This window comes from Acinonyx jubatus, chromosome A3, assembly GCF_027475565.1.
Source record: "Acinonyx jubatus isolate Ajub_Pintada_27869175 chromosome A3, VMU_Ajub_asm_v1.0, whole genome shotgun sequence".
NCBI classification, from domain to species: domain Eukaryota; kingdom Metazoa; phylum Chordata; class Mammalia; order Carnivora; family Felidae; genus Acinonyx; species Acinonyx jubatus.
This window is the reverse complement of record NC_069388.1, coordinates 106,611,872-106,629,785: the sequence shown is the minus strand read 5'-3', so window position 1 is coordinate 106,629,785 and position 17,914 is coordinate 106,611,872. Positions and strand designations below refer to the sequence as shown.

The 17,914-nt window shown below is 35.8% G+C and overlaps 1 protein-coding gene across 2 annotated transcripts in view; it reads right to left on the bottom strand.

The window, feature by feature from the left end:
- The window catches only part of SOS1 (SOS Ras/Rac guanine nucleotide exchange factor 1), a 145,628-nt gene that overhangs the window by 20,800 nt on the left and 106,914 nt on the right, over positions 1-17,914 (bottom strand). For both annotated transcript variants that reach the window (XM_027033598.2, XM_027033599.2), the window contains exons 11-16: positions 9,889-9,970; positions 8,923-9,045; positions 8,521-8,624; positions 7,117-7,339; positions 5,888-6,007; positions 360-522 (exon numbers count right to left, since the gene is read on the bottom strand). In XM_027033598.2, the coding sequence (XP_026889399.2) occupies positions 360-522; positions 5,888-6,007; positions 7,117-7,339; positions 8,521-8,624; positions 8,923-9,045; positions 9,889-9,970 (815 nt within the window). The remainder of the gene's footprint in view (positions 1-359; positions 523-5,887; positions 6,008-7,116; positions 7,340-8,520; positions 8,625-8,922; positions 9,046-9,888; positions 9,971-17,914) is intronic.

The following is a 17,914-nucleotide window of genomic DNA, read 5'->3' as shown; positions in this document are numbered from 1 at the left end:
TCAAGACACTATCTTCATGGACCCCAGAACAAATTGCAAGAGTGTGGTGTGTGAGTGAAATCTAGTTTATCTTGCCATTCCTTATACAATTACGAGAGTATCTGATTTTATGTTATACAAAAATTAAGTGCTGAAAGGTTTTTCTTCTTGTCACCTAGGCTAGGGCCCGTGAAAGCATTTTAACGAGAATTCCTAATTTTAAAAGTGCAACCAGTTCAATACAAATACAAATATAGTGGAATTGAGACAATTCCAGCTTTTAAACTGTCACTGAAAACACAGATGAGGCGCTTAACAATTAAAGACCATGATTCTTAAAATCCTGATTCTTCATTTACAAAATGACTAGACGAACCTACCTCAAATGTGTGGTCTAGTCTGTAAACAGGAGATGAGTTCATAGCACTGACAACCTCAAGGACACCATTGAAATTGTTCAGCTCTTGAAAGACTTGTAGAATCTCAATTATTCGACTCACCACAGCTACTCTTTCTTCTAAGTTTTCAGTTTCTACAATACATCTGGGAATCAAAGACAAAAAAATGAATTAAATAATCTATAGTTTCCCCAACAAAGATATGCTTTAAGGAATTTAGTAAATAAAATAATGTGTGTGTGGGGGGGTGCGGTTATCAAGTAACCCCGGAGGATCTATATTCAGAACGACAGGTAAAGAGCAGGAGACTGGATCGCGAAGCGGTGCTCCAGTCAGGCAAGGTGCTCTTCACTGGTTTTCACACGGACACAGCCACCAGTCGATCATTTTCCTGCTGTATTAGAATTAACTGGTGAGACTAACATCTTGTTGACCGTCTGCTGGTCTTCGGGATGTGGGTGTGTCCTACGGGAATTTATTCTGGAACTCAAGAATTCTGTGTCTCCTATTCTTCACCTAATTTCAAGATTTTGGTGATCATGTTTTCTTTCTTTGAAATAATTAGCTACATTTCTAGGAATGGCTCTTCAGAAAAACATTGTGATGTTAAAAAGTCAATGAAAGTATTTTACCATAATTAAGAATAAAATTTTTTTAATTACTAAGAAAGAGAAAAAAAATCAAAGGCACTTTACATTTAAATACCAAGAATCTTTGGAAGGTATACAGCTAATATACCAATAAATAGCTAAAAGAAAGCATACTCGGTTCAAAAAGAGAAAATTCCTCAGTGAGCATTTACTCTCTAATATTAGAGAGAATCTTAAATTTACTAGTCACCAGTAAAGAAAAAGGCATTTTAAACTTGGTTTTTAATAATGTAATATAAAATAATGTATAATCTAAGAAAAACAATACACAAAAGAGAAAATAAATATAAATCAATATCAAACATTTTTAAAACTGTAAAGGTGAAAATTACATTATTCTCTGATGAGGATAACCTGACACTAAGAAAAAAACTGTTGCAAAACTATCAAAATAAACATAAAATCAAATTTGCTATCAAATTAAACATAACATGTTTACATGTTTAAAGCATTAGCTAGATCTCTACAAATACATCATATACTGGCTAACTAGTTAGCTGGACATTTAAAAGGGTATAATACAAGTATAATATATTTACATCTCGTATTTGACTACTTCAGTTGACATTACTTAGGTATACAAATTGTCATCACGTGTGGAGTTTCTGTAACAACCAGGTAAGTCTGGGGTGATTTATCCATAGGTGGCTCCAATTCTAATATACGTCCATGGCTAAAAGCCACCGTAGCAAACGGACAAGAATCTCTCACACTGAAAAGGCAGAAGTTGGAACCCCTGTGTACTGCTGGTGGGGGGAATGCAAATGATACAGCCACTATGGAAAACCGTATGGAGGTTCCTCAAAGATTAAAAGTAGAGCTATTGTATGATTGATCCACCAATCCCACTTTTGGTTATTTATTCAAAAGCAGGGTCTCAAGGAGATATTAGCACTCCATGTTCGTTGCAGTGTTTTTTCACAATAGCCAAGATATGGAAACAACCCAAATGCCCATCTATGGATGAATGGATAAAGAAAATGTGGTACATACATACAATGGAGTATTACTCAGCTTTAAAAAAGAAGAAAAGCCTGCAATATGTGACAACACTGATGAACACTGAAGACATTATTCTAAGTGAAATAAGCCAGTCACAGAAGGATGAATACTGCATGATTCTACACATATGAGGTATCTAAAATAGTCACAATTATAGAAGCATAGCATGGTGATCGCCAGGAGTCAGGGAGAGGGGAAAATAGGGAGTTACCAATTAGCATGTATAAAAGTTCAGTTATGCAAGATGAATAAATTCTAGAGATCTGCTATACAACATTATGCCTATAAATTAATAATTTATATAACTAAAATTCTGTATTGCACAGTGGAAAAAAATCTGTTAAAAGGGTACCTCTCATGTTAAATGTTCTTACGGTAATTTAAAGAAAAAGGAAAAAGTGCAGGAAATGGCCTTTTCAGTCATCTATTAAAAAACAGGACAGAAATAAAAATGGTCTATTTTATCAGTTATGTTTCTCCTTTACAGACACAAATTTTAATTATTATGATAGAAAAGGTCTTCTGCATATTTAAGTGGAATTATTTAATTTGATAATGAAGAAATCAGGAAGCAACATTTAGAGGGCAAATGGTAAAGTTTTACTGTTTACAGGCTAAGAAATAATAACATAAGTGACTTGGAATGCTTATTTCTCTTTAGGAATTGCTTTTAAGTCTTTATCCACATTGTAGCATAGGTTTTAGTCATTCCCTATGTCACTGGCCTCCTGTTCTGATCATTCCAATAGGAACCTCATATCACCCTTATAAAATATTAGTCAACTAGTCATAGTGTTTTTACTCAAAAAAATATGGCTGACATATATAATGCCAATCTGTGGCCCCAACTATAAAATTGCATTGAGATTCTAGATTGCTGACATGACCGTATAAGCAGGTCTGCTTACCCACTCCTCAGTGAAACTAGTGAAGAGTATATATATGAAGAAAAACATAATCATGATTAATATCATCTTCCCCAACATTTAAAGTCTCTGGAAATGGCTCTAAGAGCAAATGGCAAATAAAGTAACATCTATTTGGGAAAACTAGAGAAATTCAGTAAGAGAGGCAAGAGTTTACGGCTTTTGAACAAAGCCCGCTCCCTCCTTCCTCCCAGAGGACCCCAGGCAGTAGAGGGACGAGTCTACTCCAGACAGCTGCAGCTGAGAATGCAGGCCTCCCTGTCCACCTAGCTCCCAGCTGGAGGGCTTTCTTCTTTGGAGGAACAGGACTTCAGCATTTCCAGTCCCCAGCTGGCGGTGGCTGAGGCTAAATCTCTGGTGAGTGTAGCTGGGAAGTGGGGACTCCCTTCTGCCTAACTCCTGCATGGAACACAGGCTCTCACCTGAATGTGGCACACTGAGAATGCTGGGAAGGCAGCCTCTCCCTGGTTCCCGAGGCAGTGGTTCCATGCCAGGAGAGGTGAGTAAAGAGGACCTCACACACCACCTCCAACCAGGCACTCAGCTCCTAGAGCAGGAATGTTTCAGGGAAATTTGCCACCAGCACAAGAGTGCAGGCTCAAACAGCTCCTACTCTCGTCATTTGCAACAAACCGTTGGAGAAGTTTAAACCTAAAGGTGCTCTCAAGAACCGTGAAGGGGGTGCCTGGGTGGCTCAATCCATTGAGCGTCTGACTTTGGCTCAGGTCGTGATCTCAATGGTTGATGAGTTTGAGCCACAGGGGGCTTACTTCTCTCAGCACGGAGCCTGCTCCAGATCCTTTGAGTGTCTCTCTCTGTCTCTTTCTCTCTGCCCCTACCCCACTTGTGCACGCGCATACGCGCGCTCTCTCTCTCTCTCTCAAAACACACACACACACACACACACACACACACAAAACAGTGAAGGTTGTGGTGCAGGGCAATGGTAAGATTCTTGGATCTAACAATTGTTGGTTGACTAGTCTGCAGGAGAGAACCAGGGAATAAGAGCTGGGACGAGACTTCCAAGGGTCAGAACAAATATCAGAAACCTAAGAAACCACTCCTTAAAAGGAGTCACAATTTGGTTGGATTAGTTTGCAGAGCAATTTATACCACTAGGGAAATTGCTGAAAACAATAGAGCAACCAACTGGCAATTAGCAGAGTTTAACAGCTGGATGTGGTCAGGACAGGAGTGAAAGAAAGCACTACCTCTCCTGCTGCCTTCTTGGAGTGACCGTGGACATACCCAAAACAGTACCTCTCAGAAGAGGAACTTCTCAGCTTAACATCTAAGTGTGGAGGGAGCTGGAGGATAGGCTTGTCGAGAAGAATCCAGCTAGTCACTAAAGGAACAAGCTCTGGGCGGTGGGGAGTCGGAGGAGCAGGACCCACAAGTTGCTACAACAGCAAGTGTCCAACAAAGAATTACCAGGCATGCAAAGAAACAAGAAAGTACAGTAGTGTCCCCTCATCTGCTGTTTTGTTTTCCCCAGTTTCAGTTACCCAGCAGTCAACTATGGTACCACAGATAGCTTCCTTTTGAGGTGTCGTAAGGTCATTTAGTAGCATACCGCTAATATCACAGTGCCTAAAGCGTTCACCTCACTTCATCTCATCATGTAGGCATTGTATCATCTCACATCATCACAAGAAGGGTGAGTACAGTGCAGTAAGATATTTTGAGAGAGAGACCACATTCACATACCTTTGTTACAGTATACTGTCATAACTGTTCTGTTATTGTTAGTAATGAACAATTAAAAAACAGTATAAGGGGTTTGGTACTATCTGTGGTTTCAGGCATCCAGTGAGGGTCCTCTGTGGATAAGGGGGGGGACTATTGTATGATCCGTTCACCGGGGGGAATAAAAGCAGGGAACTATCATTGCCTGTGAGAGGGACCAGATGTCAGATTTAACAGAAAACGATTTCAAAGTAGCCATTATGAATGTGTTCACAGAACTAAAGGAAAGAAGGCATGATTTAAAAAGTAAAGAAAGATATAATGACAATGTGCAGAAGAAAGTATCATAAAAGATACAGCAATAACAACTGGCAACTCAAACTGAAAAATACGATAGTTTAAAATAAATTTACTAAAGGGGCTCAATTTTTGAACCACCAGAAGAAAAAATTAATTAACTTGGAGACAGAGCTGTTGTTCAAAAGCGAAGGCAAAATAAAGACTTTCCCAGGTGAACAGAAACGGAGAGAATTTGTTGCTAGCAAACCCACCGTACGAGAGATAGTAATGGAAGTTCTTCAGGCTGAAAGCAAAGAACCCCAGATGCTAACACCAGTCCACGAAAACAACGAGCGACGGTAAAAGTAATTATGTGATTATAGGAGACAGGATAAATGCCTGTTTTTTTCTCATTGCTTCTCTTAACTGACTTAAAAAGCAACTGTATAAAATAATGTGAACGTAACGTATTGTTGGGCCTATAAGATATACATATAGAATAAATTGCCAATAACCAGACAAAGGAGGTGGGGAAGAGCAAAGCTGTAATGGGCTAAGAAAATAACAAAGGGGAAAGCAATAATTGCTAACAGGTATTGTTAGATTTGCATCATTAATTATATGTAGTATGTATGACAGTAGTGCCAGAAAAAAGGAAGACAGGGAACAGAGCTATACAGGAGGAACATTTCTATCACTGGGATTAAGCTAGTAGAAATCTGAAGTGGATTCTGATAAGCTGTCTCTGGTAAACCTTAAAGCATTCACTAAAAAACCCCCCAAAAGATATAATGAAAAAAATCATTAATGAAATAAAAGTGCTACATTAGGAAAGTATTCACTCAGTGCAAAAGAAAGGAGGGACAGAGAACAAAAAAAGGACGCAAGACACATAAAAATAGAATTGCATTTAAAATCATAATAGCTGACTGCTCCGAAATGCGAGAGTGTCAGTAACACTTACTTCTCAAACCACAGAGTGAGGTTAGTGGTGTGCCGGATCATTTTTAGGAGATTAGGAGAATTAATTTCTTTGTCTTCTTTTGTCCACACGCTTCCAACTAATTCTGATGGCTGTACAGCTCTGAAATCATCAAGACACAATTCTCCATGATCCTTTTCCCTGTAGCATACTGTTTTACTAAGTAAATGAGATAAATAAAACTAAACTCCCATATAAACCTTTTGTTTTTACACCAATAGAAAGGTTTATGAAAACAACATATCACAACTAATTATAATCATGTGTATTTTTCTATAGATTAAAAAAATATTTTTATGCATATATTTGTGTACTTTTATTATTGCTTTATAGTAGCATTTTGCTTTGGGCAACATTGAGATTTTTTCATAACATCTTTCCTAGCACTTAACAAAGATTATTTAACAAATTAGGGTGACAATGTAATCGGGGATTGTTCTTTTAAATAATGATACCTGTTATAATAATCAGCTCAATGAGGATATAGTAATCACTGTAATTCAGAAATCTTTTTTTTCTTCTAAAGGAGGGAGGGAAACCCTACCATCTTTTGGTAAATAAAGGGAAATAAAATAGATTCTAATATTGGTTTTTGGGAACAGTGATGATCTTTGGGGTGGGAGGAGATCTATAAATTTAGTTCCTTTTTTTTTCATTTAGTTATTTCAAAAGTTTGCAATCCTAACTAGTCCCCATTTAAAACAAACTAACAAGCAAAAACGGACACTTTTTGAGACAGTAGTTCCATCAATGTAGAAAAACTAAAAAAGGCTGTGACGGGCCATGACTTCAGTTTACAACTACAAGGGCAGTAGCTAACTTGCTGAGCCCTTACTCTGTGCTGGGCTAAGCACTGTATGTTATATATTGACTGTTTTCAATCTCACACCAGCCCCAAGAATAGGTACCATTATTAGCTCCGTTTTAACCTTGAGGAAGCTAAGGGACAAAGGGATAAAAGTTTCACATGAAGGTTAAAGGTGCCCAAGCATACCCAGCCAGCGACTGGTAAAGTCACACGCTGCACTCAGCTTTACCAGGTAGGAGTGAGAGAAGAGGTGGCCTTCTATACATCAGGCTTTATTACTACTCCCCTTCACATACTAGCTCACTTAGGTCTTATAACATTCCTATAAGGCAGAAAACAGTATTTCATTTAAAAAATCAACTCCTTGGAAACGATTTTTCAGCTTGAATGTCAAGTTACATACCGATACAGATCTGATTCAAGTAAAGTGAGTTGTCGAGCAATTTCTATTGGGTGTAAGGTGAGCAGGTCAAAAGTCTCTATGTGCCCAGGCCTGCTTATATGCCACTCAACTGTGGGAGGTGAACTCTGAAATGTAATATTATGACCTGGTCCATTGTCTCTTGCAATTTTTTTCCTTTGGATTATTTTAGTGATGGATTCAACCCATTTTTTCATTGCTTTACCTGAAATACATTACATTTTAAATAACATTTAAATACTTTTTACTCAATATTTTATTCTTTTAAAATATTTTAAAATCATACAAGTGATAGTTGAATATATATTTGCTATTACAAGGTTCAAATGATCAAAATAAAAAAAAAAAATGGAAGTTCCTCTTTACCATTCCCTGTTCCCTATCCTAATCTCATTCTTCTTCACATGGGTAACTGCTGTTAATAGTCTGGTATATATTCTTCTACATCCCTTCTAAATAAAATTAGAAAGTAATTTATTCATAGACATTTTTCACCTTTACTCTTCTGAACGTCAGTTCAAAATATTATAATTCTCCATAAGATAGATCTTACACACAGGAGATTTAGAAGTACAGACAATTCATAGTCACTATTAATCTTATTAATGTTGCATTTTATAAACCAAACAGTACCAGAGGATCCATGCCTTCATTTTAGTGCGAGTTTTTGATGTGGCTTTGTTTTGTATTATGCATGAAAGTACTACTATTTAACTCTTTACTTTCTGATTCTCCTTTAGAGTGCACAAGGGCAATTAGAAACAAGTTTGTCTAGGTCATTCTTAGACCTATACGATCACAGAATCCTTAAAACTAGAGGGGAGACTTTGAAAACATCAAGCCTTACTCCTTATGTTACTGATGAGGAAACCCAAGTCTAAAGAATCAAAGTGGCTTGGCCCAAAGTCCTGTATCTGGTGAGTGGCAGTGTTCAGAAGAGAACTCTCGCTTCTTGGCTCTCGGTTCAGTCTGCTCTGCTGCCTCTCTGATACACCTAACTGGGTGTAGTCAGTTTCCTAACTGTTCACCTAACTGGGGCCTCGTCAGTTTCCATCAGTGGTGTTACAATGGCACACCGCTTCCTAATTGTCTTCTGGGACACAGACCTTCAGATAAGTGGAAAGTCAGAATAAATCGAGACTTTTTCTGTCCAATTCCAAAATGATCAGTAAGTGGATTTCCTAAATGCAAATACATTGGGTCAGCAGGGTGATTATTGAGCAATTTGTAGGTCAAAATGTTGTTTGGTGAAAATTTTTAACTTTTTCAAATGGTTATGCTGCCACTTATAAACAACTCTTAACAACACTGAACAATGACATCAACTGAGAGTCACCAAAAGGTACTTTTATTACATATGAAACCAGGCACTTAAAAAAACCATACCTCTTACTGTTCCAATAAACTCTTCCATTCGCTGCAAAAGATCTGCGTCTCTTTCAAAATCATAGAAATGGTGCTCTACCCAATGCCGACATACATTTAATACTCTATGGCATTAACAAAGAAGAATAACTGAATTACATGGGAACTCAGGCATAAATGTTTATCACAATGAATCACAAAAATTAAAACAGTAATTCTTACCAAATAATTTTATAAGTGGCTGACTACTTTCAAAATTCTATGTTAATTAAGACTTACACAATAATTTCTGATAATTGCTTTCTACTTCACTCATTTTACTTGTTACCTTCTCCTTGCTTGGGAAAGATCCTTATTTATGTCAACTCTGGAAAAAAAATTCAGTACAGACTTAATGCCTTCAGTTATTTAATTACTGCTTACCGCAGTTGTACAGGCTGTATGTATTCTTTCCTAAACCTTTTTAGTTCTGCACTCAACGGTTGATCTCCATTCTCTATAGCTATGCGATCAGCTTCTGTTGGCTCAGGCTCTGGAATTTCAAACCTAACATAAAAGAGAACAAACTAATGAAAATACTAATAATGTCAAGTTATTCAAATAGAAAACTACAAACCTTTTCACCAGTCAGCACAATCAAGAGAGCGCTGTAAAAAATGACTAAAGACATACACACACATCGGTGAAAATAAGTAAGACTTCTACTGATCTTAATTTCTAAAAAAGAAATTAATACTTGACAACGAAAACAAACCTAGAAACATAGTTAAGAATAAAGAATACATGCAAAGTCTAAAAATAGATGTGATTATAAAGTTATGGGACTGATGTTTATTTTTGGCTGTGTAATCACTCAATCAGCTAACATAAAACTTTACCCTTAAGGGTAATCCTTAAAAAGTAGACTGCTCTCTGAGTGGCTGAAACACTTCTCGATTATATAATGTATTTGTTCACTGACAAGCTCCATTGTATTCAACATGTGGTATATTTGAAAAATTCTGTTTAGAACATCTAAATCATCAAAATTTAGAAGTCTAAAATATACATTTTTATATAGTTCTTTAACTATATAATAAAACTATATAAAAGTCCAAAATCCAGAGTCTAAAATATACATTTTTATATAGTTCTTTAACTTGAATAATTCCATAAATATGCAATTTCATAGTTACCATATAAAAAAGAATGCTTATTTTTATACTTTAATAAATGAAAACCACAAGATTATTATAAAATAAATGGTCATCTAAGAGATTTTATTTCTTAAAAAAGTACTCACGAACTACAATTTAAAGCTCATACAATTTATTTCTGAGAGACATGTAGGATCTTAGCTCACTCTCTTTAAAAAAAAAAAAAGAATTTACACATTTTACATTAACAGACCTTTCTATTATAAGACTCAGTAGTTCTTGAGGTTTACAAAAGGATCTGTATGTTGTAAGAAATGTCCGAACAAAATTGGGATCTAAGAAGAAAAAGGAAAAATATCTTATTAAAATCTTTGATTCAGAATGATTAAAGCTATTATTAAAACATTTTCAAGAGAGATGAAAAACAGTCAGTTTTGAAATTCCCAAAATGTTTTGACCACATAGAATGCTTTGGACTTTATAACAAACTGCTAGCTTGAGCACTTCCTAAATTAGTGGCAAAACCATTGATACTAGGATTCTGTAACAGCTTATTTCTTGACTTCTGTACACTGTGACTAGCTGAACTGAAACTCCTCATCGGCTGCAGGAATGCAAAAGGAAGAAAGGCAAAGAGCACGCAACACAAGCTCCCCACCTGCTACCTGGATCTTAGAGCATCTCTGGTTGGCTTCTTTCTCTTGAGAAAGACAAACAGAAAGAGAAAGGCCACAGCAATAGCCCAGTACTTCTTCTGACATCCAGACTGTTTACCTAGGATCAGTTATCTAGATTTCTTTAAATCACATTAACAGAGCATACGACTAAAAACTGGATACTACAATGTTCTAGATTAAGCTAAATACACTTTCTAAATGATTTGCTAGAGGTTTTAATTAAAGCTGCTAAAAGAAGCTTACACATACCTGTAAGTTATTAAAACTCTTAAATGTGTGAGAATGTGGATTTGGTTCTATTCACAACTTAATCCCTTTTATTTCAAGTAGTCACAATAAGAGTTTCATCATACGAGCAGGGGTCTCCAGCCCCTTCCAAGAGAGGACCTACTTTGCATTCACATCTCCATGAAGTAAATCAGGAGGCTGACTGAATGTCATCACTTCCCCAGGCCTGGCCTACTCCAGTCTCTCCTTGACAGTATTCTCCCAAGTTGTGGAGAAAGGCTGCTGTCATCAGCACAAGAGACCTGGTCTGTCATCTTCTGTGTAAAGAGGGGGAGAGACATCTTCCCACAATGGAAAAAAAAAAATCACGCACTTCTATAACTCAAATTTCATCAATGTCCACATTTAGTTGTAAGTCTTCAAAAAGAGGGAGGGGAGAATTCATTAACTTTTCTATTGGGAAGATCCTTTTCCTATTTTACATTACGGACCGGTAAGCTCTAATTTAATGATAAATTCATTGAGAATAGTGAGTACCTTTGTGGATCCTTTCTAAGTACAATATCTTTTATTCAGATAGGATTTACTAAGATTCAGCGTTCATTTGTGTGCAAAATTTCTACTTAGGCTGATTCCGTCTGATTAAGAACCACTCTAAATTTAGCCTTAACATAAAATAATGAAAATATATTAACTCCCCCAGCAAAGCAAATGAATGGATTTATCATAAAAATAGAAGTCTATTTCTAATCTATTGGTAAATGTGGTCATCAAGATAATGAACTGATTTAAATATCAGACAACCTTGAATTTATAATGCTTTTATAAATTAAAGAAAATTTACAGAATAAAAACATACTGGTTTTAAATGTCCCTCTTCTCCTTTGCCTTCCAAGTCTACAGTGGGTTACTGATAAAGGTAATTTAAATATATACAATCCTTTAGTAATTTCCTCTCTGTTGGTATCTTATTGTTTGTCTTCAGTTACAGAGTTCCTCAAACGTTAAAGACTAATGTCTCATCCAGAAGAAAAGATTTTAAAACAGAAGGCTGTACAAGATTTTAAAACAGAGATTTATATCGGTTTCATCACAATCCTCCCTTTCAAGAATCTACTTCCTGTTCTGCAAATCTATTTGTAAGGTGAGGCTACTCAAAACATCCTATGTTTAGGAATCCAAAGCAGTGGCCACTATAGAGATGCTGAGCTGTCACTAATGGAGAGAGAGCCCAGACACATGGTACAAAAGAGTGTTCCTAGAATCCCTGAGCTGTGTTCTAAATTTAGGCTGACCCCTCCTTTTTAAAAAATTAAAAAAAAAATTTATTTTGGTCTAAAAGCCTAAAATTAATATTCAGATCCATTTCTTCTCAGATGCCAACTGAGTTAGGTTAAAAAGTTGTGGGATATCAAAGGTACTTTTAAGTTGAAAAACAGAACAAAAGCAAGTTCTAGATGAATTGTTTTTTAAGAAAATTGCCTATTTTTAAAGGCAAACTACTTTAAAATTGCCTTCTCATCTTCTACCAAAACTTCTGGTCATTTCAGTACTTGAGTAACTGATGACAATGCTGGGAAAGTCGTGCTAGGCCTTGGTGCCACATCAGTCACACGGGGATCAAACCAATTCCTGATATCTGTTATGTAACGTTCGCAAAGAGCATTCACATAATTTATTCCATATGACTTCTGTGAAGTGAGTGGGGCTGTTGTTTTCCCTTTCTACATATGACAGAAGTAGCTAAGACTCATCCAAGGTTACACAGTAGAATGGCAGAGAGTCTAGATTGTGCGATTTCTAGTTTTATGCCTTTTTCTACTGTGTCACACATAACCTCGCTGGATTAAAGGATCCTTTAAGGTTTCCACAGCTGTGACATATAAATATAAAGAATGGTTCCATGAGTTATGTAATCATTATAGAAAACTTACATAAATGATTAATTTAGAATATAGCTGTACTCTGCTAATCTTGGTTTAAGGCACTAGGAAAATCACTGAAAAATCAGCAGTCTAATTGTGATTCTGTAATTCTTGTTAAGCCTTCTTCCAGATTTTAGGAAGTAGCTGCTGTGCCTTCCTGTACAGTCTTCAGAAAAGGAGTTTCTGAAGCGGGCAGTGAGATAAACACTCCCACAATCGTCACTGTTGTACTACATTCTAAAGTGACTCAAGTTTAAGTTGTTTTTTAGCTTCATCAGAAGTAAAAGCAGTCTTGCCAAAACGAAACAAAACAAACAAAAACCAGCAGAAGCTAAAAATAAACCAAAAAAATTTGGCAAAAGTTTAAGTACTTTCAAAAAATATCTGAAAGGCTGCATATATTCCCAGGCTTGTATAATTTATAGAATCCATTTTTAGTCTAAAGCAGTGCAAAATTGCTAATGAGTGAAAAACTTCTATGGAGAGGACATAACACCTGTACTTGAAACTTTACACGAAAGAAGGGTAGATAGTCCAGAAGCTATTTTTACCTCTATCAATTTCCCCACTTAGGTGATTCCAACATGTACTATGTCACACTAATCCCTAGAAACCGTGATCTTACAGATGATGTAAAGGACTCAGATAATTCAATATCTTAAAAATACTCCTCAGTAAGGACAGGCTGTGTACTTTTGTGAGAACGCAGAGTACAGGCAACCATCAAAGCTAAGTCTTACGCTGGCTCTCCCGGCTGTGGAGGGGCCTCTGCCCACCTGTGTTATAAAACGGTGTTGCATAGACAGCTGGAAGGCAAATGCATGAAAATACAAAAGCCAGGCCTGCTTTGGTTTTAAAACCTAAGTGCAAATACTTGTGGAGAACACGAAAATTGGCTATTTTGATAGTCTCTTTGTCTGTTTATCACTTGATTGTGGATGTAAATTCCAGAAGCCTCTTTCTCAAACATAATCCCAAATGGATTTCAGTGTGAGCGATGATGCAAACTTCCTTGTGGTTTTTCTTCTTCAATCATTTTACGTAACGTTGTCTTCTACTAGATCCTCCTATCCCTGCAGTTAAGATTTCCACCAGGCTCACTAGCTGGTCTGCTTCCTTCCCTCAATGCAGCTTGCCATGCAAACGCCTGCCGGCTGTACCAGCAGATTCCTGGGCTAGGTCCAGGTTGTTTCAAACACAAGCTGCAGGGACTATTTTCTGCTGGTCTTCTAGCTGCCTTGTCTCCCTAACTCGAAAACTATCCTTTGATAATACTTCATTGCACAATTCATCAGAATCTTGGGAACTCAGAATATACTATCCTACGTTAATGTTCAGAATATAACGTACTAAAGTTGAGGTGATAATCCAATCCTTTTTTCTTAGGTACCTATATTGATTGACACTTGACATTTTATTTGGTAAGGTCAATGAAATTTATGAAATATTTGTTCTATGGAGCTATTTATGTAAAGAACGCCCCTTCCCCCACCACCGTAGTGAAACACTGTTAATCAGGATGTCTGTTCATGTGATAATTCTCCCTCTAATACAGCCATTTAAAAAGCCACCAGAAACAATAAGCTCCTCAACAAGGATTTATAAACAATCACTCTTGAATTCCTTAAAAAAGGAAACAGACGCTATGCTGACGCACAAACACTTTAAAAAAGTTATCAGAGAGTTTAAAAATAGAACAGTACTGCCCTATAGATCAAAAATTGTTCAAGAGATTTGTTTTTTAAAGTTAAGACACCCAAACTTAACTTATATAGGCCATGAATGCAAAAGAAATCTAATTTAGGTTTTTGAGGATTTTCTAGAAGGGCATAAAATACCAGTAAATAAAGAAAAATATCAACAGGCTTAAGTTTTTTCAACACCATTTTCTAGAAAAGAGAAGTTCATCATGCATGGGAAACACCTTTTTCCCACACTTCAAACATGAAAAGCTTTTATTTCCATGTAATATCAGTTCTAAATTTTCCCTATTTCAAGGTCACCTCATTTCTCTAAAACAAGACGATCAAACTACACACACCATTACCACACATCTCTTTACTCATGCTGTTGAAAGTCTCAATAATTAATTTGTACTTTAGAAACAGAAGTAAAAGTCCTCCTCTCATCGCTGCTTCTTTATGTACATTGCTCTGTGCTTTCTTAAGGTAGGTAAGGAAGAAAGTGTCTTCCTATTCTTGCCAGATTCAGAATGCCCTAAGTAGATAATGCTCCCACGCCCCACGGCATTTGAAATGAATTCCAAAGTTCTGATGTAGCTAGTGACTTACTCAATGTCCAGAAATATTGCATCTGAGAGACAAGTATAAATCAGATTCCACATAAGACCCTGTGGCAATCTTCTAAGCAACAGTGAAGCATTTTCTAATTAACCTAAATTAAGTTTTTTCTCCCAGAAAGCTTTTCTTTACAGAGCACACAACACCAGTAGACTAATGACTGGATTTTGCTAAAAACTTAAAATGATTATGCCCAGTATCTAACTATATACTAAAGTCTATGCATTAAAATGGAAGTTTATCTATAGTCAGAGTTTATTACCTATTTCAATAAGAGAAAAAAATTACTCTGCTAAAGTCTTCATAGTAAACTTGCGTGTGCCCAATGATGAACAAGCCATTTATACTACTGGAAATTCAAACCAAGCAAGAAATTCTCTTTATTTTTATTATTTGATACACATAGTAAAAATTGTTACATTTTAATCATGAAGAAAAATTTGCCTTGGATGAGTCACTATAACATGGTGGAAAGTATAGTCTATTAGGGATCAGGTTGGTTGAAGCCACAGTAAAGTCTGAATTAAGTAAGGTTAAGCCAGTTTTTCTTTTTCTTTTCTTTCTTTTTTTTTCTTTTTTTTTAGGTTTCTGACCAACCCATAACCTAAAAAATGTGTGTAAGTGGTGCTTATCAGATATTAAGTTTTCTTAATTATAGCCATTGTCTTTTATTATAATTCTGTACAATATAATAAAAATGTGCAAGTTAAATTTTAGCCTTTGTTTCAGCCCAACTTGCATTGTGTGTCCTCCAATAAACATATCTAACCAACCAACCGAGACAAACAGACCAAAAAGAGCAGATGAATAATTGTAAAAACAAGTGGCAATTTGATCTGTTATTATGGTAGTGAGGACTCAAAGTACATTTGGGCTGGAAAAGACCTTAAAAAATTAACTGCTTTCATGTTTTATGAGTTCATAGATGGTCGATCAGAAACACATCCCACGTTGCCTGTAACACGTTCAGTGAGACCCCGTCCAGAAGAGCCCAAATAAGCTAGGAATTAATACTAAGCTGTGTGTACTGTAAATCACAGCTCATGAAAACTGCTTGTGGATTCCGGTTACACCAGTCATGCACTTTAATCACATATGTTAAAATATTCAATTAAGCTTCAAAAGAAGATAGAAAAGAAAAATGTCAAAAAACTCGGCCACAACACTTCCAAAACCAACACTGGCATTTTATTCCTCAAGATATTAATAAAAGGAATTTTTTTTTTCAAAATTTTGACTTTTTAAAAAAGTAAAACAGTCTTGTCAATTTAAATGCGAACACACTTAACTTTGCAAACTTCTATAAATTTGGAAATTTCAGTGTTTTATATTAGCTAGAAGTAAAACACTTAAAAATACTATTCTACTCAAAAGCTAGAAGTTAATATAAATGAATGCAACTACCTAGAGTGACGAATAAGAAGCCGTGGCACACGTACTACGTCTGCAGACTTGGCCAGTGTTGTGCACGTTAAGGAGAAAACACAGCCAAGATGCAGAAAAACCATCAGCTATGCTCATTCACGTCTTAAAGTACCCTCGTTCGGAAAATAAGTACAAGGCATACAGTTCCCCAGAAAATATTTAATTGTAGTTCTGCAACTGCTTACTAATAATCGTAAGTTAGTTCTGTGAAATTCAGCAAGCAGTTTAAAAACAATTTTTATCATTAACAATCAAGTTTTACAGAAACAATTACATTTAAAAATTGGGAATTTGAAAATGGTTTCCACCTCAGATCCCACCGACGTGACAGTAAACATTAGGTAAGTCTCCTTAGCACTTTCCACTAATATTGTTCTACAAGAAAAAAAAATCAGTAAAGCTTTGGTCCCACATAGATAAAAATCTAAGGATCAATTTTACGCTAAAAGTTTAAGAGCTCAAAACACAGCTATTTAAAATAAAATGACGAATAGCTTAGAATACTTATGTTAAATAAATCAATGACTCAAGACACTTAAAAATCAGAATAATGTGGCAAGAAGAGCAATTTAAGCTTGTGTAACCTTAAAAATTCCTTAAAAAGCAAAGAAATAAGTGTTTTGCAACCACAAATTTTGAGTAATGAAACATTTTGGTAGTTGTATTCTAGGTCTTAAAGAAGAATACAGAGGTTGAAAATCATGAAATAAGTTGGTCATAATAATTACTGAAAATTGTACCTCTCAAAATGTTTTATATGTAAAAAAGGTGCCAGAATAACCTATTTCTTTTTCATGTAAAATCTTAGGCAGCTTATTTAACTCTCCTGTGCTTTGACTTTTTTTTTTTTTTTTTTTTTGAGTCAGTAAAATGGGTGCATGGACTGTGGCAGTTTCTAGGCAAAAAATCAGTAGTAAAACTGGAACCCCAGACTAGTCTTATTTCGCCGTCTTCAATGTGTTTCAGCTACTGACTGCTACTACCAAATGCAGTCTGTTTAGAGAACCCAAACTGCTTTTAATGGCCTATGAAAGCACTAATATCTTACTATGGAAAAGGCTAGCAAGAGAACTACCAATTAGAGGCCAAATAAAAATTACAAAGAAAACAAAACTCTGGCTTATTTATCCCAGAGACATGTGGACACGATGAAACATTATGTTTATAAAAGTGTTTGATATCACTGCTAAAAATATTCTAATTTAATTTTACTTTTTTGCAAGGTGGCCCTGATATGGTTGCCAGGCCACTTAAGTAGTTAAGTGGCCATTTAATAAACTGAAAAGATTAACGTTATTGAATGCTAGTCATCTTTGTTACAGTCGAGTAGTTAATGGGTATCTTTAAAAGTTTAACTGGTGCCAGAGCAGTTTCCAGAGAGAACTGAGAACCCATTTATAGGACTTTAAACAATGAAAAACATCAACGATGAAAAAAACAAACCAAAACCAGAAACACATCTCCCTCAGAAACGCACATCTCCTAGAGACAGGAATAGATTTAAGCAAGAAGTATAGGGATGGAGGTTAACTTTCTCATTCAACTATTTAAGAATAACACTTATGTTCTAAGAGTTACATTTCAGTTTATAGGTCTTTGTAATAAAAACATTCTTTGAAAGTAAGTTTACATTTATATTTACAAAGAGCTTTCACCTTTAGCAGTTCATTTATTCTTTCCGACAGCATTTGAAGGTAACTGTTGTGATGTTGATTTTTGAGGTG